This window comes from Ornithorhynchus anatinus, chromosome 4 (assembly GCF_004115215.2).
Source record: "Ornithorhynchus anatinus isolate Pmale09 chromosome 4, mOrnAna1.pri.v4, whole genome shotgun sequence".
Classification (NCBI taxonomy): Eukaryota; Metazoa; Chordata; class Mammalia; order Monotremata; family Ornithorhynchidae; genus Ornithorhynchus; species Ornithorhynchus anatinus.
In genome coordinates this window covers 62,413,230-62,440,698 of record NC_041731.1, presented here as the reverse complement: position 1 = coordinate 62,440,698, position 27,469 = coordinate 62,413,230, and the positions used below count along the sequence as shown (strand labels likewise).

At 43.3% G+C, this 27,469-nt stretch overlaps 1 protein-coding gene and 1 non-coding gene across 2 annotated transcripts in view; both read right to left on the bottom strand.

Moving 5' to 3' along the window:
• Nucleotides 1-27,469, bottom strand: part of VPS13B (vacuolar protein sorting 13 homolog B) — a 932,812-nt gene that overhangs the window by 29,746 nt on the left and 875,597 nt on the right. Inside the window, 11 exon segments of the mRNA XM_029063425.2 lie at nucleotides 747-1,564; nucleotides 4,887-5,005; nucleotides 9,981-10,180; nucleotides 10,461-10,509; nucleotides 10,511-10,566; nucleotides 10,569-10,588; nucleotides 13,577-13,860; nucleotides 15,454-15,600; nucleotides 18,317-18,505; nucleotides 22,478-22,679; nucleotides 23,717-23,887. Coding sequence (XP_028919258.1) covers nucleotides 747-1,564; nucleotides 4,887-5,005; nucleotides 9,981-10,180; nucleotides 10,461-10,509; nucleotides 10,511-10,566; nucleotides 10,569-10,588; nucleotides 13,577-13,860; nucleotides 15,454-15,600; nucleotides 18,317-18,505; nucleotides 22,478-22,679; nucleotides 23,717-23,887 — 2,255 coding nt within the window.
• Nucleotides 3,082-3,210, bottom strand: LOC114811479. The gene has a single exon (XR_003759181.1). It is a non-coding gene; the product is annotated as a U6atac minor spliceosomal RNA (small nuclear RNA).

Sequence of the window (27,469 nt, the reverse complement as noted above, 5' to 3'; positions counted from 1 at the left end):
ACAAATCCAATTATGCTTTGCACATATCTCCAAGGCTATGCCACGCACAGCAACAACCTCAAAATAACTATAAAAACCTTTTGGCCTTCCAAGTTTTTAAAAAACAGATCAGAAAATTTCCACTAGCCTTTTCCACATTTGCCAATATCAATAAAACAACCAGGAGATGGTGGTAAGAACCAGCACTCTCCCTGGCATCTCTATTGTGAATTCTTATAAGGACACTACTGCTACTACTAATAATAATAATAGGAATTGTGGCGCTTGTTAAACTCTTACACTATGCCAAACACTGTTGTAGATACAAGACAGTCTGACTGGAGACAGTCCTTGTCTCTCACGGAACTCACTATTTAAGCAGTAGGTAGAACAGTTATTGAATCCCCATTTTACTGATGAGGAAACTAATATAGATCATTTAAGGGACTTGTTCAAGGTCGCGCAGTAGGCAAGTTGCAGAGCCAGGATTAGAATTAGCCCCGGCTCTTTCCACTAGATAACACTGCAACTTCTTACTTCTAAGAGCAGAATCTCCCCTCAGGGTCTGTGGGCCAGCACTCTTCTTCACGGCAACTTTAAGTTGACATTCAGTATACTAGAGCAGTAAATTCACACCCTATCGGCACCCAACTAGTGCCACTCCGACGACGTCTGACTCTCAGATCATAATTTTCTCAACTGGCCGGGCCTTGAGCGGCTAAATTTGTGGGGTCAGGGTTTAAAGACCTTGAGCTCGCCTTCCTTACCTGCTCTGAAGAGAGCCCCAGCCGCATAATGCATTGCCAGAGCGTGGACGAGCTGCCTGGCCGTGGTGAAGATCGGTCCTCGTTCGAACACTGAGAAGGAGAGAGGTGTATGATCTGAAGCGATGTAGAGCTTCAGCGAAGCGTGGATACTGACCAGCAGGCTCACGGGCTGTATTGCTAACTTTCTCAGTTTCACTGGATTGACCAAAGCTCGGGCATGTTGCCTGACTTGTTCAGGTAATACCTGGGGAAGACCCGCAAGCTCTGCAGAATGTCTGGACAGCTGGCCGCTGCTGGGAAGATACGTGTCAAACAAAGTTTTGACATAGTAAACAAATGTGTCTTCCACATACAACCTGGCAGGCTTTAGTTCGAAGCTGATTTCATTCATGTCAAACAGAGAGTTCTGATCTTCGGAAAAGACGACACAAAGTTTGATGAAACAGTTTTTCTTGTACTCATCCAGCTCTTTGCTGGATAAGAGCAGGCTGTTCACTTTGGACCACTGTGTGCTTTCTGTTTTTTCTCCCTGGCAGACCAACACAGCAAAGTGGAAATTGGACTTGTTATACAGCTGATTGTCCAGTTGTAAGTCTCCGCAATATACTTCAAGACTATAAAGCTCCAGGAGGCCTTTGGTGGGATCTTTGAGGGGCAGGGCCTTCAGCTGGCTGGCTTCCGGAGCAACACTCAGAAAAATGTTGTCCAGTGTGAGGCGCAGAAGTTCAGAGGATGTTTTGGGCTGGGTGATGTCATCAAATACCGCGAGACTTAGCTGACCGATGAACATTCTTAATGCAATGCTGTGTTCCTGAATCCTAGAGAAAACAGGCAATAATCATTATTCCTATTCAAGTCAGAATTCTTTCTGGGACTCCTGGTGGGACAGGAAAATTGAATGTGAGCCAAGTTCAAGGATACCTCAGGATTCATTTATTCATTCATTTGTATTTATTGAGCACTTACTGTCTGCAGAGCACTGTACTAAGCACTTAATACTGAATACGTTCCTCTAGGATGTGGATGGGCAACCACCGGAGGATCTTGAGGAGGAGGAAAACATGGACTGAACGTTTTCATAGAAAAATGATCCGGGAAGCAGAGTGAAGTAGGCAAGTGGCAGAGCCGGGATCAGAACCAGCCCATGCTCTTTCCACTACACCACACTGCTTCTCTCCTGAAAGTACGGACTGGAGTGGGGAGAGACAGGAGGCAGGGAGGAGTAAGGAGGCTGATGCAGTAATCAACGTAGGATAGGATAAGTGCTTAGATTAACTGTAAACCCATCAATGGGCAGGGATTGTCTCTATTTGTTGCCGAATTGTACATTCCAAGGGGTTACTACAGTGCTCTGCACATAGTAAGCGCTCAATAAATACTACTGAATGAATGAATGATTAACATAGTAGCAGTTCCGATGGAGAGGAGAGTACGGGTTTTAGCGATGTTGTGAAGGTTGAACATGACCTTCTATGATAGACTGAATATGTGGGTTGATGAGAGAGAGAGAGGAGTCATGAATAATGCGAAGGTTGCGGGCTTGTGAGACAGGAAGGATGGCGGTGCCATTTTCAGTGATGGGAAAGTCAGGAAAAGGACAGGGTTCGGGAGGGAAGATAAGGAGTTCTGTTTCTGACATGTTAAGTTGGAGGTGATGGCAGGGCATTCAAGTAGAGATGTCTTGAAGGCAGGAGGGAGTGTGAAATTGCAGAGAAGAGAGATCAGGGTTGGAGACATAGATTTGGGAATCATCTGCATAGAGGTAGTAGTTGAAGCCATGGGAGTGAATGAGTTCTCCAAGGGAGTGGGTATAGATGGAGAATAGAAGGGGAACCAAAACTCAACTCTGAGGGACACCTACAGTTAGAGGGTGGAAAGCAGAGGAAGAGGCCACAAATGAGGCTGAGAATGAGTGGCCAAAGAGATAGGAGAAGAGAGTGTCAGTGAAACCAAGGATGGATAACGTTTCCAGGAGAAGGGTGTGGTCAACAGTGTCCAAGGCAGCTAGAGGTTGAGGAGGATTAGGATGTTGTAGAGGCTGTTGGATTTGACAAAAATAATGATAATAATAATCATGGTATTTGTGAAGCGCTTACTGTGTGCCAGGCACTGTACTAAGCACTGGGGTGGAAACAAGCAAATCGGGTTGGACACATTCTCTGTCCCATGTGGGGCTCAAAGCCTCAATCTCCATTTTACAGATGAGGTAACTGAGGCATAGAGAAGTGAAGTGACTTGCTCAAGGTCACACAGCAGACAACTGGCAGAGCTGGGATCAGAACCCAAGCCCTTCTGACTCCCAGGCCTGTGCTCTGTACACTACGCCACGCTGTTCTCTAAAACTTGGTTAGATGCCATTAGGTAGGTGGCAATGCTTTAACTATAATATGTGTTGTAAAGGCCACTAAGACATCTTCCATTCTTCTCAAGGGGAGTGCTAACCTTTTCTCCTTTCATACTACACAAGAAGGAGAACACTGGTGACCTTGGAGAGGACAGTTCTGTGGAGTGAAGGGGATGGGAGCCAGATTGGAGGGGGTCAAGGAAGGAATTGGAGGACAGGAATTTGAGACAGCAGGTGTAGACAGCTTGGTCTGGAGAGAAATGGTAGGAAGAGTTGGGGTGATAATTGGAGGGAGCTGTGGGGTCAAGGGAGGGTTTTTTTTAGGATAGGGGAGACATGGGCATGTTTGGAAACAATGGGGAACAAGTCACTGGAGAGCCAACAGTTGAAGATGAAGGTTAGGGAAGGAAGAAAGGCGGGGGCAAGGGTTTTGATAAGGTGCAAAGGGATAGATGAGCAGGGGGAGGGGGAGGATTTTGAGAGAAGGCAGGAGATCTTTTGAGATACCGCTGGGGAAATGATGGGAGAGTTCAAGGTGGGGCAGGAGGAGCGAGGGATTGGGGAGAGGCACGGGAGATTTTAGGGAGATCACACATGATGGTTTCGATTTTCTCAATAAAATAGGTGGCCAGGTCATTAGGGGCAAGAGATGGGGGAGGCGGGGGGGACAGGGGGTTTTAGGAGGGAACAACTGGCGTGGCCAATGGGCATAGATGTTAATAAGGATAGAGAAATATTTTTACCGTTCAGAGGAGAGGGCAGAATCAAAGCCCATAAGGATGAATATGTCGAATACGAGGAGAGAGGGTGTTCCGGGCCAGAGGCAAGATGTGGGCGAGGTAGACGAGACTGAGGTATAGTGAGAAGGTTAGTACTAGAGGAGGCAAGTGTATGGGCGGGGTTTTAGAAGAAGAGTAGTGAGGTGAGGTAGGGCAAGAGCAAGGTGTTTGAGTGCTTTAAAGCTAATGGTGAGGAGTTTCTGCTCGATGAGGCCGTGAATGGGCAACCACTAGAGTTTCTTGAGGAGTGGGGAAACACGACCTGAACGTTTTTATAGAAAAGTGATCCAGGCAGCAGACTGAAACATGGAGTGGGGAGAGAATCTCAGCTCTGCTTCTAGCCTGCCTTGTGACCATGGACCAGTCACTTAAATGATCTGTCTCAGTTCCCTCATCTAATAATAATAATAATAATGTTGGTATTTGTTAAGCGCTTACTATGTGCCGAGCACTGTTCTAAGCGCTGGGGTAGACACAGGGGAATCAGGTTGTCCCACGTGGGGCTCACAGTCTTAATCCCCATTTTACAGATGAGGGAACTGAGGCACCGAGAAGTTAAGTGACTTGCCCAAAGTCACACAGCTGGCAAGTGGCAGAGCCGGGGTTTGAACCCATGACCTCTGACTCCAAAGCCCGTGCTCTTTTCCAGTGAGCCACGCTGCTTCTCACAATGAGGATTTAATACTCAGACTGTGAACCCCATGTGGGACCTGATTATCTTGTATCTATCTACCACAGCGCTTAGTACAGTGCGTGGCACATAGTAAGCATTTAATAAATACTGCAATTACTAGTAATTCTTACTGCCCTTTGTGTGTCAATTTAATCTTGGACACTGTTACTACAGTCTATGAAGGTACCCTTAACATATATCATCCAAGCCAATGCCACCCAGGAGATAAAGGCATTAGACCAAATACAATATCATACTCAATGTTATCACACTCATCACTGGAAGCCCTGCTGGTTTCCCAGGGCAGTATTTATCCAGAAGAATTACAATAAAATGAAACCTACCCAAATGTGCTGGTGAGGATGGGCTCTGCTTTTCCTTCTGGAGCCAAAGTTATTATCACTGTGCCACAATGATGGGTAACATCCACATAAACATAGCCAAAGCCAGTTAAGAACAAAACCTGCAACAGACCATTTCAAATTCTTTACGCGGTCATAAAAGCTACTGGAATTATTATTTAAAAACTTTTTGACATTCTGATTTAAGGCCACTAGTGCTTCCTGGTTGCATTTCTCTGATTTCCACGTGTACCGATATAAAATTGACTTTGAAAATGAAAAAAAAATTAAATCCAGATTGTTCAACATCAAGGCCTAAGGTACATAGAGAAAAATGATGGGTGCCTTCATTCTTTGCTTCTTCAGGGATGACAAATTTGTTTTGGAAAGGGTGCAGTTGGGCCACAAACTCAGAATTAAGCCCATGTCAACCTCTCTAAAAAAAAGCAGATTTAGTGCTTGAGACCTCATTTCACTGAGTTTCATTTTCTTTGATTCTAAATTAACAACCACTGTGTCCACTCCGATTTGTTTGTATCTATCCCAGAGCTTAGTACAGTACCTGGCACATAGTAAGTGCTTAACAAATACCACAATTATTATTAATACTCTCTGCTGAGGGGGAGCAAACACAGAAATGAAACCTACTAACAAGATCTCCACTGCCTTTTATAACTCCTTTGCATGCCACAGTCCAGAAAGGTCATATACTTACTTTAAGGGAAAATACGTGCTAAACTAACTTGCCTGGAGTCAAAATTTAGTCGGTTCTCAGCCAGGGTCCAAGGGAGACCCTGTGAAAGGGGATGAAATGTTTTGTGTAAAAAAAAAAAAAAAAAAAAAAAAAAAAAAAAAAAAAGCCCTAACCCCTGAAACCACATGCAAGGCAAGCAGAACAGATGGCCTTTCAGCATCAAATACCAATGTTTTTAAAATGGATAAACATTTGAAAACAGCACAGAACTAAGTGAAAAACAAGTTCAGGAAAAGCTTCCCTAGGCAGGGATTACCTTGGTGGGGGTGGAGGTGGGGGGAGAGAGGGAGGGGTAAAGTACCGCTCGGGTCTTTGGAAAGTTGCTTCTGAAGATTTTGAGTATCAATTCCAAAAGGTAGCATAGAGGAGGGGGTTTGCATCACCCAGATGCACTCAGGCCCAGAAGGAGTGGCAAAGAAGAGAGACTTCCCACAGGAAACACTTCACCTCTGGAAAATGGGGATTAAGACTGCGAGGGTTATATGGGACAGGGGCTGAGTCCAACTTGATTACCTTGTATCTACCCAGAGTTTAGCGCAGTGCCTGGCACATAATAAACACTTATCAACTACAAATATAAACACACAAAAAAAGTCAAGTGAGAGAGAATTCATTGGCCGGCCAAGAGAGCAAAACAAAGGTGCTTCTTAACCTTAGGAAGAGCTGTAAAAATGGACCCTGCCCCACCCCTCCCAGCAACTCCTAGAGACCTTTCCCGGAGCACTGCTCTTCCATTTGAGGGATCTTAAATCTATGTCTCCAGGTCAAGATTAAGATGTTTGAAAAAAGGCAAAATCTCCCCTTCTTCAGAGTTATTAATCATGTTCGTCCAAGAGACTTTGTTCATAAAAACGACTTGGAAAAGCACAATCAGTCAATGGTATTTACTGAGTGCTTACTTTGTGTGGAGCTCTGTACTACGGACTTGGGAGAGTACTACAGAAGGTTCCTCTAGACCGTAAACTCAATGTGGGCAGGGAATGTGTCTGTTTATTGTTGTATTGTACTCTCCAAGTGCTTAGTACAGTGCTCCACATACAGTAAGCACTCAGTAAATACGACAATGAATGAATGATGGTAGACATGACCCCTGCCCTCGGGGAGTTTACACAAGAAGTCTTTTTTATAAATTCTCCAGCAACACCTTAGTAAAGAGCAGTGCTTTGTGGAGATCAGGAGCTGAGAACCTTTCTGGACCACATTGCCAAAAGAAAGACACTAGGCTGTGCTAATGCATTCTCTTTTAAACAAAACTACTTCTTGTTTTCTTTTGGGGGGCTCTCTTTCGCTTATTTCATTTTGGTGCAAGATATTGGCGTATACTTTTGGAAAACTCACTGATCCATCTTTCTGGAAGATGCTTCAGGAACACATTGATTAATTGATTATTTACTCCTGGATTAGTACGAAATAAATAGTATATACTTAGCCTGTACGCATTGGGGGTAGGAGCTGTGGTATAATTGCACTGATATCTAGATAGTGTTGTATGACTCTGCTCTTGCAGTACATGAACAAGAAGTCACACAGGTGGTTATGAACTGCTTCAAGTCAGTTCAGTTCTACAGACTGACAATAACCTTGATGAAAATTGAGGTCATGAACAAATTTTACACTGGGAAACAACACACAGTAAAGACTGTCATTGGCAACACAATTTATGCCATCACCAAATTCTACCTAAGAGTACACTATAATAAAAATAATAATAATAGTAGTATTTGTTAAGCATTTACTATGTGCCAGGCACTGTTCTTAGCCCTGGGGTACATACAAGATAGTTGAGGTTGGACACACTTCCCTTTTCACAGAGTATTCACAGTCTTAATCCCCAATTTACTATTGCGGTAACTGAGGCACAGAGAAGTTAAATGACTTGCCCAAGTTCGTACATCAGACAAGTGGCGGAGCTGGGATTACAACCCGGGTCTTTCTGACTCTCAGGCCTGTGCTCTATCCACTAAGCCATGCTGTTTCTCTTCCAATGATCCGCAGATAGACAAAAAAGTGGAAGAGAGAATTACAGAGGCTGGCATAGCTTTTAAGAAATGAACATAATTTGGCAACTTTTTATTATTATTACTATCACTGAACTCAAACATTTGACAATGAAGTCAGTCTACTCTTTTTCTACTCCACTCAGGAAAAAAACACACAAAAAAACAAGAAGAGGGACAGAACCTAGAACAGAAAGTTCTGTAGAAAGAACACAACAAGATCTGTTCTCCTTTTTTGCCCTTGCCTCTCTCTTTTGTTTTTTCTGCTTTCTGTCTTTGCTCTGCTCTCTCCCTTGGTCCCTTTCTCTCCCTCTCTCTCTGACTTTGTGTTTCTCAGAGTGACTCATTTTCTTAGGTTTCCTCAAAGCTTCATGTACCTCCAGCTATTGATGATGACAAAGAAGGTGAATGAAAAAATAGGAACTGGGCTTTAAGTTACAGAAAAAAAGTGGGCAGGTATAAAGAGTAGGGGGACCAAGTAATACAGTGACAAAAGAGAGAAAAAGAACAGGTGAACATATAGCAATATGGAGAGTGGTAAATTGAAAAATAATTTTCCCCTTATCTGATGAACTAGATTTTAGAGTAATAAATATAGAGTTATCTTGATTTGGAATGTAGTAACTTCCACTGGGTACCTTTCATACTGCACACTTCATCACAATTGATGTAGGAGATATTTCTTGGAGTGACAAAGGCTGAAAGGATTTTCTCAATCATGAGAGCTGGGAGGATTTGGTAGCCATAATTCCACCTGGGTAGCTTTGAAATTCACATGTCTCAAGAGATCAAGGGCCGAGAACAAGCTCCTCTGAGGCAGACTCACTCCCACATATGGGCCGATTCCTTTCATCAGGGGGAGCAGCTCCCTTTACCCCCACTGATTTATACACACTACTGCATCACCCGAAACGTTGTTTGGGAGAATCTGAGATAAGTCTTCTTTCGGGATAGGAAGTCCGAGAAAGATCTGCTAGACATATGGCCCACAGTTCCTACAAGATTTATAGGAACATGAAACTCTGCCCGGGTCCCAGGACCACTGATGGTTTTGCTGCTGGAATGATCGTCTCTTTCCCAGCTTTGATGCATCCCTGAGTACAAAGACGGGTGGAAATCGAGAGTGAAAGGGGATCCCCCAAATAAGGGCTGGGCAGACTTGATCCCTATTGTAAAGAATTCCCTGGGCATGTATAAATGAGATTTCAAAAACAACTCCAACTAATGCCATTTTGACTTAAGGATAGTTAGAAGGCTTGAAATATTTTGACGGCGAGCCAATGAAGTCAGGATCAACAGGTTTTCGATGCTCAATAATAATTACAAATATTCAGGAATTCTGCTATGGGCCTAACGCCTAGAGCTTTCAGTTTTCCTTAGACCAAACACCTAAGGTAAATATGAAGAAGAATGTATGAGATTCATCCGATGTTATGAAGTAGAAGAAACAAAGCTTTCATTACTCTTGGCTCCCAAGAACGGAGACCATTTCCTCTGGCTCTGAAAGCCCATCCGAGTTCTGCAAAGGCTGGAAGAGCTATGATTGTTGGTGAAGGCAGCGATGAGGGCAGGTATGAGGAGAAATTGAAAGGAGAAATATGACTAATTTAGTCATACATTATTCCAAATAGTTCAAGAGAAGCACAAGACAGCCTATGTGCAAGGCAAATGTGAGAGGAAAATCTACATCAAAGTACTTAGTTCTACAAGTGATGCGGTTTCCCATTTCAAGGATTTTGGCCACTAGCCTCCCTTGAAGATCACAGCAGCCGATTCAAGAGTAAGCAGGAAAGCTTTCTTCTCCCTCCCTTTTTTTATTTCATAAAATGGCTTTGGGCATGTTCCTAGATTCAAAGAATGGTGAATTTACATAACAATTTATAGAGCATCTATTTCAAAGGACCTTGGCATGTGGGCCATTTTGACTTTAGTAATTCTTTCCCTGGGAGCTTTTATTTGAGAATTCAAAAATGGAAGGACAATTTTTATGGCAGAAGAAATGGAGGCATTCAATGTTAATTTCCCCAAAGAAGCAAGAGCTTCCACCATCCTTGTGGGTTGGGATTACTAAGGTTTGCTGCTTTAAACCTATCATTTCTGCTACATCTCACTTGGTTCCTCATCTCTCCTAAGAATCTCCGAAAAGTACATAGGGCAAGGCTTTACTTTTGAATTATCTAGACCTGGGGTGCTTTTGAGGGGTGTAGGTAGGTGATTTTGTAGCCAATAATTAATTCATTTAGTGGCACCTGGAATTTCTCATGTGGTGCTGCTGTCTATATAATCAAAGACATCGTTAACTATGTTTATAAGGATGTATTTTGACCCGTAGTGTAACACATTTACCTGCATTCCTTGATTATTAATATCCACAAAGTCACTCCATTCGGGGGTTGTTTCATCTTGAGATACCACTTTTAGAAGCAGGCTAGGGAGTAAATCTTTGGTTTTGCAGTCTGGATAGCAGGAGACTTGATGATATAGCTCATGATGAATGGAACGGTCAGCTGGAATTTTTCTGCAGTAAACGTCAAACTTTGGAGTGTCTGAAATTTTCAAAAAAATACACTGGTTAGAGTCTTGAAGTTTTAAATCTACAGCATAAATAGCTTTAAACCTCAAAGACAAAGCCATATTAGATTTTAAAATGGTACAAGGCCAAGTCTTCCAGGGTAGAGGAGGAATGAATACCTTTCCCCTTTATTTCAACTTCTTTTCAGAGTCACTGTTAACTAGCCATATGCAAAATCAAAAACTTGAGAAACATATAGCAGTCCCAATTATAAGAGTTCTTGCTATTTTGTCCTCGCTGACAGGAAAGTATACCTTTGATGTTTTCCTTCAGAAGCAACATTATTGGGCACCTGTTGTGGATTAATGAGGCGGGGACTAGGATCTTCTGTCAGTGTTAAGTAAGTCACTCCAAGATGTCCTGATAAGTCAGTGCCACAGCTCTAGAAGATAGTGTAAAATGTTAAAATTAATTTTGCAGTACCTATTTTCTGGATATCTTTATTTTGGGCTTATGCCATTTTGATTTTGGCCTCCCTTTACACAGATCCCCCTTTCTTTTTTTTAGCATTCATTAGTGCAAGGATATTTTGATGACAAAAGAAACATCACTTTCTGAAAGAGGAGAAAACATTCTAAAAATAGTAATAAAAATGGTGTTCATTTAGGGCTTACTGCCAAGCCCTGTACTAAGCGCGACGGTAACACAAGATAATCAGGCAGTCCCCTGCCCCACAAGGGGCTTGCTGTGCTAAATGGGATGGAGAGATAGGTATTGAATCTCCATTTTACAGAAGAGGAAATTGAGGCCCAGAGAAGTAAGTGACTTGACCAAAGGTTATACAGGAAGGCAAATGGCCACAGCTAGAATTAGAAACTCAGCTTCTCTGACCCCCAGACGTGTGCCCTTTCCGCTAGTCCACAATGACATTCTGGTCAGGATAACTACATATTTGCTGCTACTTAAACTTGCACTCCTTTGCTACAATTCAAGAGCCCCTCATATTTCTTGGGGACACCCAAACACACCACTTATGGCAAGCCTCTCACCGTCATTCAATCATTTATTCATTCAATCGATTGTATTTAGTTAGCGCTTACTGTGTGCAGACCACTGTACTGAACACTTGGGAGTGTACAGTTATAACAATATAACAGTCACATTCCCTGCCCACAAGTATGTGAGTTAGAATTTGAGAGGCCCACCCACTGCCCAGTTCTGAGGAGGTGGGTGCTGGCTCCTTTCCAGACTGGTTTGATCAATTCCGAATTTACTTCCCAAGTGTAGACCTGGCCTAATTTCAGTGTCTAAGCTTACTTCCTCCAGAGAATTCCTTCCCTCTGGCCAAGGAAGCCAGAGACTAGGGCCAGGGTAGGCTCTTTCTAAATGAGGGAGTTCTTGCCTGGGAAGTTAGATCATAAATTCTTAAAATGTAACTCAATCTTATTTATTGAGCACTTACTGTGTACAGAGCAGCGTACTAAGCGCTGGAAAGAGGACAATAGAACTATATAATTAAAGTTGGTAGACACATTCCTGGCCCGTAAAGAATTGAAACCATTTACCAGTTAGTTTCATATAGAGTTTGGTTTAAATTCTACTTCTGGGCTATGCATACCAACATTTCCAGCCAGGCAGAAGTGGATGGCCATTTTAACTCTGTGCAGTACTGAAGGACAGACACACTATTAATCCCTTATCTAACAAGAGACGGAAAAGGAGATGGGGTATTTGGTTTTTGGCTGCTATTATTACCTTTAAAAGAGTGTTTCCAACCACGTTAGTGAAGCAGCGTGGCCTACTGGATAGAGCACAAGCTTGAGAGTCAGAAGGAACTGAGTTCTAATCCTGACTCCACCACTTCTCTTGCTGTGTGGCCTTGGACAAGTCACTCACTTCTCTGGCCTCAGTAACCTCATCGGTAAATGAGGATTAAGACTGTTGAGCCCCATGTGAGACATGGACTGTGGTCCAACCTGCTTAGCTTCTCTCAACCCAGAGCTTAGTTCAGTGCCTGGCACAAAGTACTTATCAAATAACATTAAAAAAAAAAGTGAAGGTGGCTAAAATCCAAAAGAAGATAAAATCTAAATATTGTGTCCTCTCAGGAGGGCTCAGTGGACTTTCAGTTATATCTGCTGCACGCATAATATAATGTTGGTATTTGTTCAGCGCTTACTATGTTGCAGAGCACTTTTCTAAGAGCTGGGGGAGATACAGGGTAATCAGGTTGTCCCATGTGAGGCTCACAGTCTTAATCCCCATTTTACAGATGAGGTAACTGAGGCACAGAGAAGTTAAGTGACTTGCCCACAGTCACACAGCTGACAAGTGGCAGAGGCAGGATTTGAACCCATGACCTCTGACTCCCAAGCCCAGGCTCTTTCCACTAAGCCACGCTGACCCCCTAATGTTCGTTAAGTGCTTACGATGTGCAGAGCACTGTTCTAAGAGCTGGGGTAGATACAGGGTAATCAGGTTATCACACGTGAAGCTCACAGTCTTCATCCCCATTTTAACAGATGAGGTAATTGAGGCACAGAGAAGTGAAGGGACTTGCCCACAGTCACACAGCTAACAGGTGGCAGAGCCAGCATTTGAACCCATGACCTCGGACTCCCAAGCCTGGCTCTTTCCACTGAGTCACGCTGCTTCTCACATATGTAAGCCCGTCAATGGGCAGGGACTGTCTCTATCTGTTGCCCATTTGTCCATTCCAGGCGCTTAGTCCAGTGCTCTGCACATAGTAAGCACTCAATAAATAGTATTGAATACACATACACATACAGAGGTTATTCCTGATTGGCTGCCAAAAGAACTCATTATTCACACATAATAGCTGCAACATAGGAGTCCAATGTGAACTAATCATTACAAGGCTCTGGCACAGTTCTGTAGTTGCTTGCATAACTGGTAACTGGTAAATAGAGTAATGGGTATGCAGGACAACCACAGAACAAAGCTGACTGAAAAAAAGCATTTCCGAGAAAAGTACTTGAAGTCAAAAGAACAGATATCAAAAGGAAAGAATGCGGACACATTTTCCGTTTCTTCTTCATTGTCATTTTAACTCGTAATGCCCATCTCCTCATAGAAGACTGGGATGACCTGAGAATTACAAAGGTGATATTTTTATTCTTGGGTCCGATTACTGTATGAAATATGTCATTTCTGACTTTATCAGCATCAGGAGGAGTCATGTAAATTGTAAAATGCAACCACTTGGACATGATCATAACATTCAATCAGGTATTATAAAGTGTCTAAAACATCCCAACGATAACCATTAAAAAAATGTAAAGACCTGACTTTACATATGGAGGGCATGTGTCACTATTTAAACTTTTCTATTAATCTCGCCTGGCTATTTCTTGATGAAGAGCTAGGGTGACAAGCAAAGAAGGAGGCTGTTCACGTATATTTACAATACCTGGTGCAGAATCCATTTTCAGTGCAGTCCCTTAAGGGTACTGCCACGCTCTGCCTAGGAAACTCTTGTCTCACCACAGCTGGTAGGCTCCAGCCCTGAGAACTGTCAGCACTTCCAGCCGGACAAAAACTTAGCAAGATTTGTTTCTGTAGCAGGGACTCTTCTAACATTGATTGACTGATGTCAGGCATTAAGTTCCAGCAGGGAACAGAACTCGATTTTACAGTAGGCTGGTCTCCAGCTGGGCAAATGCTGAAAGTAGCACTATCGAGAACTTGCAGATACTAAAAGGAAAGAAAGCAGAGAGAAGAGAGCATAGTTACAACAAACCACTTTTTCTGCTCCCATCGACCCAAACGCATGTCCATCGCGGGGTCAGAATGCCGGAGATTCTCATGGGGGACTATCACGTCGGAAAGCCGACTTTGGCCTGAACCTCAGCCAAATGTCGATCTTGGCTGGGCTGGGAGGAGCAATATTGTTGTATGAGGAGAGCTTCTTCAAGTCCCAGTTGGATTTCTCAGTGGCTTCCTATAGATATGGTAGATGGGGTTATCATTTTTATGGGAATTTCCCACTCCTTCCCCTGTAGGACTGAGGATGAGTGGGATGGAAGCATCCGGGCTTTTCGTGTGACCCCATAGCGGGGTGGGGGAGGTCTTCCCCTAGGGAAATAGCCACCCCCCAGACCTTTTGAGAAGCCCTGAGGCTTCGGAGGAAGGGAACAGGACATGCATGAATGAGCATCTCACTGGCTTTTCCCCGACTCTCAGAGTCTGTCTCCATGAGAAGTGACGACCCCTGAATTCAGTATTCCCCTGAATTTGGTATTCCAATGCTGGGAGGTTAAATCACATCACCACTGCCATTTTCAACATTCTTCCAACATGATCATAACGCCTCACTTTGAAAAGCACCAGATCTCCACCTAACTGGGTTCTTTCAGTGGCAATTTTGAGAACTGAAATGAATGCAAAATTACAGAGATCATGGCGTGACATGTGTCACTGGCCTGCACCAGGCTCCAATCATGAGTTGTTTTGGGTAAGTGTAGTCATGTACTAAAAAAACAGGATCTTTTGGATGCATTTTAAATTCAACATTATAGTTTTGGAAAATTAAAAAAAAATCAGGGATATAAAAATATAACTGCATAAAAAGCTGACAGAGCTCATAAAAAAAAAAACAACACATGACAAATGAGCTTAAAAAAACCCCACTTAGCATATCACGCCTTATTTAAATCTTCTCGTCTCAAAACAGAACTGCCTATTTTAACTGCATAAATGACCGATTTATAGTCCTTCAGAGAACGCTTGCATTCTATTTTCTGCCGCTTCCCAATCCTGCACGTACCGTGCTGTCCCAGGACCCAAGGAGTGACAACATGGTGAACCCTCACAGTTAATCTCTTCAAATAGACCAAGTTTCCATGTTTTCCAGACCCATGGCCTCAGTTCAGGTACTGTGCTTCTGCCCAAATTGCTACCTCAAACATTTCAGCCTGCAAGCAGATGTATTTCTCCTACGTGGAATCTTGAACAAATCTTAGAACTGTTTCCACAGCTATTATGGATTATAATGAGCATGCTACAGCAGTGGCCTGCAGTCTCCAAACAGATGTACGCCAGGCAGAACTAATCCTGCAATGTGTAGGGATTCGCTGCTTTGCACAAATTTCAGATCACGATGAATTACCTTGGAAGCATTTACCACGGCTTCTGTTTCTTAATTAAGTTCCCTACAGTGATTTATCTTTCGCTCATTTTCAATTCAGGAAATCCTGGATTTCTCAAATAAGGTTCGCCGTCATTTTTAAAAGGTTAGATTTCTCCCAATCCAGACTTTAGAGTAAAACCGTCCCAGAAATCCCTCACCTCTTCTTCAGAACGGATACTTGAGACAGATAGCAGCGGCTTGTAAAAAATCTGGTATGGCGTATTGTTGATTACCGTAGTCTTATCTTCAATTTGTAGAATTTGAATACCTTGTTGAACCATAGAGGAAATACAGAACTGGCACAACTGCAAATAATGGAGAGAAAATAAATTAACTTTAAAATATAGAACAGTATAAAACCCTTTCATTAAAAGGTCAGTCTTGCATAATGGGCACTGGAAGACTGTGGATAAGTCATTATTCCTTTTTAAAAGAACTTATACCAGACCCCGTGATCATTCTTTCACACTTTCCTATAAAAAGTCACTTAATTTTGGCTTCTTAGACCTGAGAGTCCTGCCTATCTGCTTTGAAATGAACGATAATCTCTTATTTTAAGATTAATGAACACCTATTATACAAAAGCATTCATTCATTAAAAAAAAAAAGGCAAAACTGGCAGACAGAGAGCATGCACTAGAGAAGGCTTCCCAACTTGGGAAATTTATATCTTTTGTTCGATGGTCAACCAGAATTCTCCCCACCTAGACTGTAAGCTCATTATGGGCAAGGAACATGACTACCAACTCTGTTATATTGGATTCTCCCAAGTGCTTAGTACAATGCTCTGCACATAGTAAGCAACTCACTAATATGATGATTGATAAATAGGATTGTTTGATGATATACACATACAAATAATGAATAACTCTAGAACAAAAATGAAGCAGTGCTCTCTTATTTGGCCTAGCTTAACCCAAAGTTTTTTTTTTTTTAATTTAACGGTATTTGTTAAGTACTTACTGGGCATCAAGCACTGTTCTAAGCGCTGGGGGAGATACAAGTTAGTAATGCCGAATTCAATGCCTGTCCCACAATGGAGCTCAGAGTCTATGTAGAGGGAGAACAGGTATTGAATCCCCATTCTGCAGTTGAGGAAACTAAGACACAGAAAAGTTAAGTGACTTTCCCAAGGTCGCACAGCAGGCAAGTGGCAGAACTGGAATTAGAATCCAGGTCCTCTGACTCTCAGGCCCGGGCTTTATCCACTAGGCCATGCTGCTTCCCACATGGTCCCAGAGTCCAGTATGGATTTTGGAAATCTCTTCCTGATGGCCTCTGAGAAAAGGGAGGTTCCCATCCTCTGGCCTGTAAGCTGCCTGTCCCCTTTTGCTTAATTTCCACGGAAGGTACTTTGGTAGAAATTTTAAGAGCATCTTATTTCTACCACTACCCGCACTGTCTCTAACCATGACACCCTTGGATGCAGCCGCTATCTAGCTTTCAATACTAACCCAACTTCAGTTCCAGAGAGGGCCAGGAGGAGGGTGAGGAGCCACAGTGGGCTCTTCTGCGTTTGTTGGATGGTCCGTGCACACATACTCTCTGATTTTGCTGCCCCTGGAAGGGTGGACTACAGTGAGCCATGGCTCCAGGCCTCTGGCCATGGGCCAGGGAGAGGGGTGGCCTCTGGCCCCAACCCTAAGCTGGCTGCTCCCTCTACTCCACCCACCCAGGCTTGCCATTCTGGTTAAAGTAAAAATAATAATAATTTTTTTCTATTATGGTACTTCTGAAGCACTTACTCTGTGCCAAGCACTGTTCTGAGTGCTGGGGTAGATTCAAGCTAATCAGGTTGGACACAGTCCCTGTCCCACATGGGCTCACGCTCTTAATCAGAAAGTCATGGGTTCTAATCCTAGCTCTGCCACTTGGTCTGCTGTGTGACCTTGGGCAAGTCACTTCACTTCTCTAGGCCTCAGTTCCTTCATCTGTAAAACAGGGATTGAGATTGTGAGGCCCCATGTGGGACAGGGACTGTCCAACCTGATTTGCTTGTATCCATCCCAGCACTTAGTACAGTGCCTGGCACATAGTAAGCACTTAACAAATACCATAATTATTATTAATCCCCATTTTACAGATGAGGTAACTGAGGTCCAGAGAAATTAAGTGACTCACCCAAGGCCACACAGCAGACATGTGGCAGGGCTGGGATTAGAACCCACATCCTTCTGACTCCGAGGCCCGTGCTCTATCCCCTAACCACTAATATGGCTTAAGAAGACATAATTTTATCTCCTCAGCTCTTGGTCATATTATATTTTTGGTTTGTGGCTCTTCGGTTCATGAAGCTTGGCCATCCCTGTCCATACCCAACCCCCAACTGGAATTTATCCTGGAATCTGATCTGAGCCCCATGATGGCATCTCCATTCGTGCACATCATCAAATGGAAGGCTGAATTTAAACTGCCATAGTTTCTCCTTCATTCAGCTATTTTTTTTTTTTTTTACCATTTACTGGTGTGGTTTTAAAAAGCAAATGCCTATTTTCCCAACTTTTATGGTAACTAAAGAAGAGGGAGATCATAGTCAAGAAAATGTTCCGCGAGCTTGCACCATCTAGATCAACTTGGAGTCGCTGTAGCCTATGGAAACCAGGCACACAACAAGGTGGAGTATATTTTTTTCCTATTCCAGGATTCAATGCTCCAAAGTTCTTTTATTTAATTCCAAAAAAGTTAGCAGAGCTACTTCCTGGCCTGAGAAGAGGAGGCCAAGTACAGTTTACAGATATTTTGGAGAAAGTTCAATTATTTTCCCAACCACTGTAAACTAAGTGACTGTTGAGTGTTCTGAAACAATGCAGTTGCCAGATAAATTATGTGGAATATATAAGTTTTTTTAATCATTGTTCTAGGAAAAAACATGACAAACCTAGGTACAAAAGCCTTAGAATTCCATATTTTACAGCTGAAAATTAGAGTAGAGTGAGATTATCATTTTTCAACGCACTGATATATTCATGAACCTGTTTTCCTATCCTAAGCAACAATTACCAAATATAGAATTTTTCCTACCTTCTGATGTCCTGTGAAAGCACCAAGTTTAATTTCAGCATCAACAAACCCTTCTTCATCCAATGTTACCACTTCATCATTATCTCCGTCCTTCCACTTGGGAGATGTTGAGTTGTGGTCCAGCTTAATTGCGACTGACTTGTGCACCGTATTGGTATTTGCCCAGTATATTCCAATTTGAAATGCTTCCTGAATAAAGTTCATTCACAAAATGCTCTTCGTTAGCTTACGTATTTCTTATTTCCTATCCCCAAGAATTTCTTAAGCTCTAAAATGTGTCTGATGAGGCAATGAGCATCTTTTATGCTCTTTTGGCGATGCTTGACTTTGCCATTTAGTAGGTGGATTCACAGGTGACTGAACTCACGAAAATACATATTCATGTAAAAAGGCTTAAACAGCTGAGGTTCAACCTTGCCTGTCTCAGGAGTCCTCTCCCCCAACTTCAATGTCTTATTGAAGGCACATCTCGTCCAAGACGCCTGCCCTGACTAAGCCCTCCTCTCCTCTCACTCCCTTATATCTCACCCCGACTTGCTCCTTTTATTCATCCCTCTCTCCCAGCCTCACAGCACTTATGTACATATCTGTAATTATTTATATTCATGTCTTTCTCCTCCTCTAGATTGTGAGCTCGTTGTGGGCAGGGAATGTGTCTGCTTATTGTTGTACTCTCTCAAGTGCTTAGTACAGTGCTCTGCACGCAGGAAGTGCTCAATAATATGATTGACTGACTTTCTGACTGCTGGATTGATAGACATTTGGTCCAGGTAGAGAAGCATCCCAATTGAACCAGGGACCACTTCTTAAAGCTCAGAGGCAGGAAAGCATCTTTAGAAATTTCCCTTACTAATTGTATGTGGATGGTAGAGGGTGGGGGAAGAGGGAAGAAGAAGATAATAATCATAATAATGTTGGTATTTGTTAAGCGCTTACTATGTACCGAGCACTGTTCTAAGTGCTGGGGTAGACACAGGGGAATCAGGTTGTCCCACGTGGGGCTCACAGTCTTAATCCCCATTTTACAGATGAGGTAACTGAGGCACCGAGAAGTTAAGTGAGTTGCCCCAAGTCACACAGCTGACAAGTGGCCGAGCCAGGATTCGAACCCATGACCTCTGACTCCAAAGACCGTGCTCTTTCCACTGAGCCACGCTGTTTGGCGGGAGCAGTGCTAAGCACTTAGTAGAGTGCTTTGCACATAATAAGTGCTCAATAAATACAATTGAATGAGGGAGGGGCTGCAATGATGGCTTTCAAATTCCACCTGACCAGATTCAGGCATCAGATTCAAGTGCCCTTTTCAATCTCTTAACTGGCATAGTTAGTATTGCCACCATGAAATTTGCCAACTTTAGGTGGAAAGGGTGGTTGGATTTTTCTTCAGATGGTCATCATCAATGGTATTTTGGGGGCACTTACTGTGTGCACAGCACTGTACCAAGCACTTGGGCGAATACAATACAACAGACTTAACAGACATGTTCCCTGCCCATGAGCTCACAGTTTAGAAGGTCATCATAATTTGTATTTTATGAAAAATGCGATCACCCCTTCAGTGTAAAATCTTCCTGAGACTACTATCAGTGCTGTGTGATGGGCAAAGGGTTGGGTGACGGTGTGAATCTGGTCAAGAATACATCTTCCCTGCTTTTTGAGACAGGGTGTCTCGTTTCCCCTCCCAACCTGCTAAAATAATAGTAATAATACTGATGATAATAATAATAATGATGATGGCATTTGTTAAGCTCTTACTATGTGCCAAGCACTGTTCTAAGCGCTGGAGTAGATACAAGGTAATTAGGTTGTCCCATGTGGGGCTCACAATCTTAATCCCCATTTTACAGATGAGGTAACTGAGGCACAGAGAAGTGAAGTGACTTGCCCAAAGTCACACAGCTGACAAGTGGCGGAGCTGGGATTAGAACCCATGACCTCGGACTCCCAAGCCTGTGCTCTTCCACTAAGCCACACTGCTTCTCTTTGGTATTTGTTAAGCGCTTACTATGTGCCAAGCACTGTTCTAAGCACTGGGGTAGATATAAAGTAATCAGTTTGTTCCACATGGAGCTCACTGTCTTAATCCCCATTTTACAAATGAGGCAATTTTTACAGTACTTGGTAAGTGCTTACTATGTGCCAAGCACTATTCTAAGCACTGGGATAGTACAGATTAATCAGGTTGGACACAGTCCCTGTTCCACCTGGAGTTCACACTTTTAATCCCCACTTTACAGATGAGGGAACTGAGGCCCAGTGAAGTTAAAAGTGACTTGCCCAAGTCACACAGCTGACATGTGGTAGAGGAGGGATCAGAGCTCAGGTTCTTCTGACCTCCAGGCCTGCGCTCTACCCGCTACGTCATCCTGCTCTTCTTAATCATTCCATCCATCAATGGCATTTATTGAGCACTTACTATGTGCAGAGCACCACACTAAATGCTTGTACAGCTTAGGACGGTGTTCTGCACACAGTAAGCGCTCAAAAAATATGACTGAATGAATAAAAATGATTGAATGAATGGATGAACACAATACAACAGAATTAGCAGACACTTTCCCCGCCCATAACCCATCATCTACTTCCTTTGTCCACATAACCAAAGCCAGCAGAGAAGTTCTCTATTATTTTCCAGGCTCATCCTGACCATGGGCGGGGGGGACAAGTCTATAAAGTTGTGCAACTCAAGTAGTAACATGAGCTGCACATGAGAAAATATAAGGGCCACGGAGAGACCGCCTAGAAACAGCCTACCTGCTGGGGATGGAGTTCTGTCACAGTAGGACTCAGTCTACCTCTCTGGGCACTGCTTGACCCAATCACAGAAGGGCTTTGGGACTGACAGTACCTGTGCTTCCGCACAGGAGAAGCAGTGTGGCTTAGTGGATAGAACAAGGGCCTGGGGTCTAATGCCGGCTGTGTGACCTTGGGCAACTCACTTCACTCATCTGGGCCTCAGGTACTTCAGGTGTAAAACAGGGATTAAGAGTGTCAGCCCCATGGGCGACAGGGATGGTGTCCAACCTGATTAACCTTTATCTACCCCAGTGCTTAGAACAGTGCTTGGTACATAGACTCAAGTACATAGTGTCTGAGATTATGAATGCCACGAGGGACAGCAACTGTGTCCAATCAGATTTGTTTGGATCCATGTCGGCAGTGTTTAATACAGTGCCTGGTACATAGTAAGCACTTAACAGATACCATAGTTATTATCACAGTGCTTATCGAATACCATTTCTATTATTATTATTCTGCAGCCTAGTGTTCCAAGCTTATTGTGGCAGCACTTGCTTCCTGGCCTGCACGTGACATTTTTTTGCCCTGGCTGCCGGTGGCATACCTGCATACCTTCAACGGGCTGCATTTTTGAGAAATGCGTGGCAAGTTCGCATGTCTCTGCTTTAGTCCTTGCTAACTGTCGTGCACAAATGTGTCCCCCCTGGGCCCCAGAAATCTGGAGAAGGGGAAGTGGATAATAAGAGTAACAAGTAATAATGATGGTATTTGTTAAGCGCTTACTGTGTGCCAAGCACTGTTCTCCCCAGGCAGACTGTAAACTCCCTGATGGCAGGGGCCAGGTCTACTAATTCTATTGTACTCTCCCAATTGCCTAGAATGATATTCAGCACACGGTAGATGCTCTATAAATACTTTCGATTAAATGATCATCAATCTAGATAATTCAGTGAATTGGTGAAGGAAGCAGAATGTCAAAAACAATGTCACCTTCAGTACCAAATGTTTACACATTATGATACGTGCTATGAAATCATCTTTCCCCCACAGTTGATTCTATGGCCCAGGACTTGAGTGCTTCCATAAGGCACACTTCTTTCAGAAGTAGCCCATCCAAGTGGATAGAGCATGGATCTGGGAATGAGGAGGACTTGGGTTCTAACCCTAGCTCCGCCACTTCTCTGCTGTGTGACCTTGGGCAAGTCACTTCACTTCTCTGTGCCTCAGTTATCTCATCTGTGAAATGATAATCAAGACCAGAAGCCCCACTTGGGACGGGGACCGTGTCCAACTCAATTTGCTTTTATCCACCCCAGCAGCGTTAATACAGTGCTTGGCACATACTAAGCATTTAACAAATACCATTATAAAAAAGGACACATGGGACAAAAGTCTCATATTAATTTGAAAAAAAAAAGGTACCTGAAAATTTGGTGGGATTATAGTTTTCCCAGCAGGAATCTGTAGAACGATCTCTTCTCCTTCAAACAGCCAGAGGTCCCACTTGGATTGATTGATGAATAGGGCCCAGGGCAAAAGTTCTATTAGCAGAGTTTTCACATATGGCTTCCAGACTGACAGCTTCACCCGCATCGGACTGTCCCACTGACTCAGCTGTTCATGACTGTTCCAAATACCACATCCAAAGACACATCATGGAATATTATTACTTCACTGTTACCAAAATAGGGTTAATTATTCCAGATTCTCAATGCTCTTAAATAATCTCTCTCACCACAGATTTCTACACTGAATTTAATTTCGGAGGGAAACCGAACTCCGATACAAATGGCAAACTCCAGCTTCTAAAACGCCTTCACTCGTTTTAGCAATGGTTCGAAGGCGATGCTGCTGATAATGACATTGCATTCAAGAGGATAAGCATCTTGGAAAGAAAACCTCCTACAGACTCACTCTGTCTTTGAAAATACAGCAATGCACCTTTTCTGGCCACCTGCCGTTTGAGCGAGCTTTGCTTGGACACCAGCGATTAAGAGCAGAAAGGCAAGTCTACTGCTACGAGGATGTTTCTGAGTTGTTTTTGCCAAGGGATGGTTTGCACGGAGCCATCTCCATTCTTTCGCCCAGTTCCCCTGTGCCTAGCAGCACACAATGTGGGATAGCTGGTAGGGAGTTAGTAGAGAGGACGGGTGGCACTCTGTGATCACAGAACAGACTATCTCTAAGATCCCCAACAGCAGCAGCCTCCACTGGACCTTAACCCAGTATGATAAGCCACTGTTGAGGATGGCACTCAGACTGGCTTTGTAAGGACTGTGGGAGCATCTTTTCCACTTTGTGATCACTAAGGGGAAGGCAAACAACAAAAAACAAAAAACCTTATACATAACAACAAAAAAAATACACAGCTGTCCTCCTCTCGACTTCACATTTAGGCTGCAGTCTAAAAAAAAAATCCACCATAGAAATCAACATGCACAAGATAAAAAGATCTCAAAACGTGATACAAACTCATTACGTGAAGTGAGAAAAAAATTTGTTGTAAATAAAACATTCAGATCAGTGCTGCAGCTGACCTAAGTCATATTTTAAAATATGATTTTTACGTACACAATGTATACGAATATAGTGTAAATACCATCAAGTGAAAGTAAAGGGTCAGTTTGATGTTTATGGGTATAATTAACCCCAACACATTACCTCTCTGAATCCTTTTTATTATATGGCCACACAGCACGGAAGGAACTCTCTGTCCCATAGAACTCGCTGAGAATCTGATTCACTGTGCCTCCAGGATGCGTCTTAGTGGCTATTTGTTTAATAAGGGCTGTTGAGATTGGGACAGCACAGTCAGAAGGATCATCCTCTTCTCTGTAAAAGGAAAGGAAGAAAGGAAAGATCAATACCAGATTCCCAGGATAGACTACTTAACAATAATAATGATGGTATTTGCTAAGTGCTTACTTATGTGCCAAGCACTGTTCTAAGTACTGGGGTAGTTACAAGGCAATTAGGTTGTCTCACATGGGGCTCACAGTCTTAATCCCCATTTTACAGATGAGGTAACTGAGGCACAGAGAAGTTAAGTGACTTGCCTAAAGTCACCCAGCTGACATACAGCAGAGCTGGTATTAGAACCCACGACCTCTGACTCCCAAGCCCATGCTCTTTCCTCTAAGCCACGCTGCAGGCCCAATTTTCATCCATTTGAGATAGGCATACTTTTCCTCCTTGCTTTCTGTGTCTTTTCCTTTTTTTGCTTTTTTTTTCCCCAGTGGTATTTGTTAAGCACTTTATTAACTTAATTTGTTAATGTAATTGAATGAATACTCTGTGCCAGGCACTGAACTAGGCACTGGGGTGGATTCCAGATCATCAGGCTGGACACAGCCCAGGTCTCCTTTGGGGCTCATAATATTAATACTCATTTTACAGATGAGGTAACTGAGGCATAGACAAGTTAAGTGACTTGCCCAAGGTCACAGAGCAGACAGGTGGCAGAGCCGGGATGAGAACCCGGGTCCTTCTGACTCCCAGGCCCATGATGTATTCACTAGGCCACACTGCTTCTTAGGGTTTTCTCCATCACCTTTTCCTCCACAGCCCTAAATTCGCCTGTTGCCTTATGTCTATTTCTTCCTCTCTCGGTTTCCGATCTCTCCACTCTGTCGGCATTCTTCTGTATGCAGGGCACTGTACTAAGCACTTGGGAGAGTACAATATAGCAACATAACAGAGTTGGTGGACACGTTCCCTGACCCCAATGAGTTTTACAGTCTAGAAGGGGAGACAGTCATTATCTCCAGATCTTACATACTGAGGTTGGTCAGAACTGGGGGTGATCTGATTAGAGACTGACAAAACTAAAGCTATAAATTTACACCAATAAGTTTTAGAAATACGACGGGCGTGAGAGTCAGACGACCTGGGTTCTAATTCCGGCTCTGCCACTTGCCTGCTTTGTGACTTAAGGCACACCACCTGACTGTGTCTCAGTTTCCTCATCTGTAAACAATGTAACAGAATTTGTAGACACAATCCCGGCCCATGACGAGCTTACATTCTAGAAGGAGAGACAGTCATTAATAGAAATAAATTACAGGCACAATAAATAATAATGTTGGTATTTGTTAAGCGCTTACTATGTGCAGAGCTCTGTTCTAAGCGCTGGGAGAGATACAGGGTAATCAGGTTGTCCCACGAGAGGCTCCCGGTTAATCCCCATTTGACAGATGAGGTAACTGAGGCACAGAGAAGTTAAGGGACTTGCCCACAGTCACACAGCTGACAAGTGGCAGGGCCGGGATGCGAACCCATGACCTCTGACTCCCAAGCCTGTGAAAGGACTTTCCTTTCTCTTTCCTTTTACAGAGAAGCAGCGTGGCTCAGTGGAAAGAGCATGGGCTTTGGAGTCAGAGGTCATGAGTTCGAATCCCAGCTCTGCCACTTGTCAGCTGTGTGACTCTGGGCAAGTCACTTCACTTCTCTGTGCCTCAGTTACCTCATCTGTAAAATGGGGATTAAGACTGTGAGCCCCATGTGGGACAACCTGATTCCCCTGTGTCTACCCCAGCGCTTAGAACAGTGCTCTGCACATAGTAAGCGCTTAACAAATACCAACATTATTATTATTATTAAGCCCGCCCTCTTTCCACTGAGCCACGCTGCTTTTCTGCTTCTTCTTTATACGCTGCTTCTTCTTTATATGTAATAAATTATGTATATAACAAATAAATTACGGATTATCATTATATTATTATTAACTACAGTAACCAGTCTTTGGTAAGAGCTGGGCAATTTTGAAACATCCAACTTTGCTGGAGGTGGTAAGGGAGCTGTAGGAACTTAAAAGGAAAACTACATCCCTTATTAGGCAAAAGGACTGATTAACTACCTTTTGCACTAATGGAGAACTATACAATTTGGAGCAGACCTTTTGGAGGGTTCTGCGGGAAGCCAGGTCTCTTCCCTCTGCGACCCTGGAACTGGCAACACTGCACTGCTTTGCTCTGAGTTTGGGTCTGGGACATGTGGTGAGTGATCGTCTCTTAATCTATCTTTGTGGTAAGAGTTAATCAAGGTAATAAAGGACTGGCTGTCTTACTTTGTTGTCTCTGGTTTTGGTGTATAGTTTCCTTGTGAATCTCCTAGAGCGCTCTTTTCGATTCTATCTCCGATTAAAATATTTCTTGTCAGCAGACAGGTTTAATCATTGTTTTATTACTCGTCAATGGGCTGAGGCAGAGTTCCCACTTGGATTCGGGCCAGATTTCCCATCTCCTTTAAACCTTTGGAATGCCTGGATTGGCTCCTCTTTCTAGGTACTTCAACCAGGTGGCTCCTATCTCTCTAGACTGTAAGTTCTCTCTAGACGGTGAGCTCCTTGTGGGCAGAGAATGTGCCTGCTTATTGTTTTATTGCACACAGTGCTCTGCACACAATAAGTGCTCAGTAAATGAATGAATCCCAAACCAAATGAGACTAATAACAGTAGACAGGTATATGTAATATTTCCCTCAAAATGGGGAGGAGTTGGGCACCTCTGGATCTTGGGATAGGCTTCACCATGGATTTAGGGCAATTGATTAGTTTCCTTTTCTAGAACCAATCCTGTCATGTCTAGACTCTGAGCTCCTTGTGGGTGGGGAATATGTCTGTTATATTGTACTCACCCAAGTGCTTAATATAGTGCTTTGCACACAGTGAGTGCTCAATAAATACGACTGAGTGAATGAATGACGTAGCCCTTCAGATTCACTCACTGCCACCCCCTCCCCTCATCCCTTCTCCTTTACTATTCCTAGAAATTTTCTCAATTCCCCGTGTACTCCAAACATGGCATCCTCCATCAGGTCCCCAGCTTCCTTGCCAATTTACCCAGTATCTTTTTTTTTCCCCAGAACTACCATAGCTCCCACTCAAGCCGTGTGAAGTCACCCCTGTTTCCAGCAGAAAGGGGGCTGGAAATAAGAGGGGTTCCTGCTAGACAGAGACCCTAGTCTTGCTCCCAAACAGCATAGAGCCGGTTTAATTTGAGCTGGCCACGTTCCCTTTTGCCATTCTTGGCTGGATCGATTGATCAAATAATAATAATAATAATAATGATGGTATTATTTGTTAAGTGCTTACTATGTGCCGAGCACCGTTCTAAGAGCTGGGGTGGACACAAGGTAATCAGTTTGGACGCTGTCCCAGTTCCACGTGGAGCTCACGGTCTTAATCCCCATTTTTCAGTTGAGGTAACTGAGGCCTAGATAAGTGAAGTGACTTGCCCAAGGTCAAACAGCAGACAAATGGCAGAGCTGAGATTAGAACCCAGGTCCTTCTGGCTCCCAGCCCCATGCTCTATACACTACACCACAATGCTTTTCACAATAATAATGATGGTACTTGTTAAGTGCTTACTATGTGCCAATTATTCATTCATTCAATTTATTCAATGGTATTTATTGA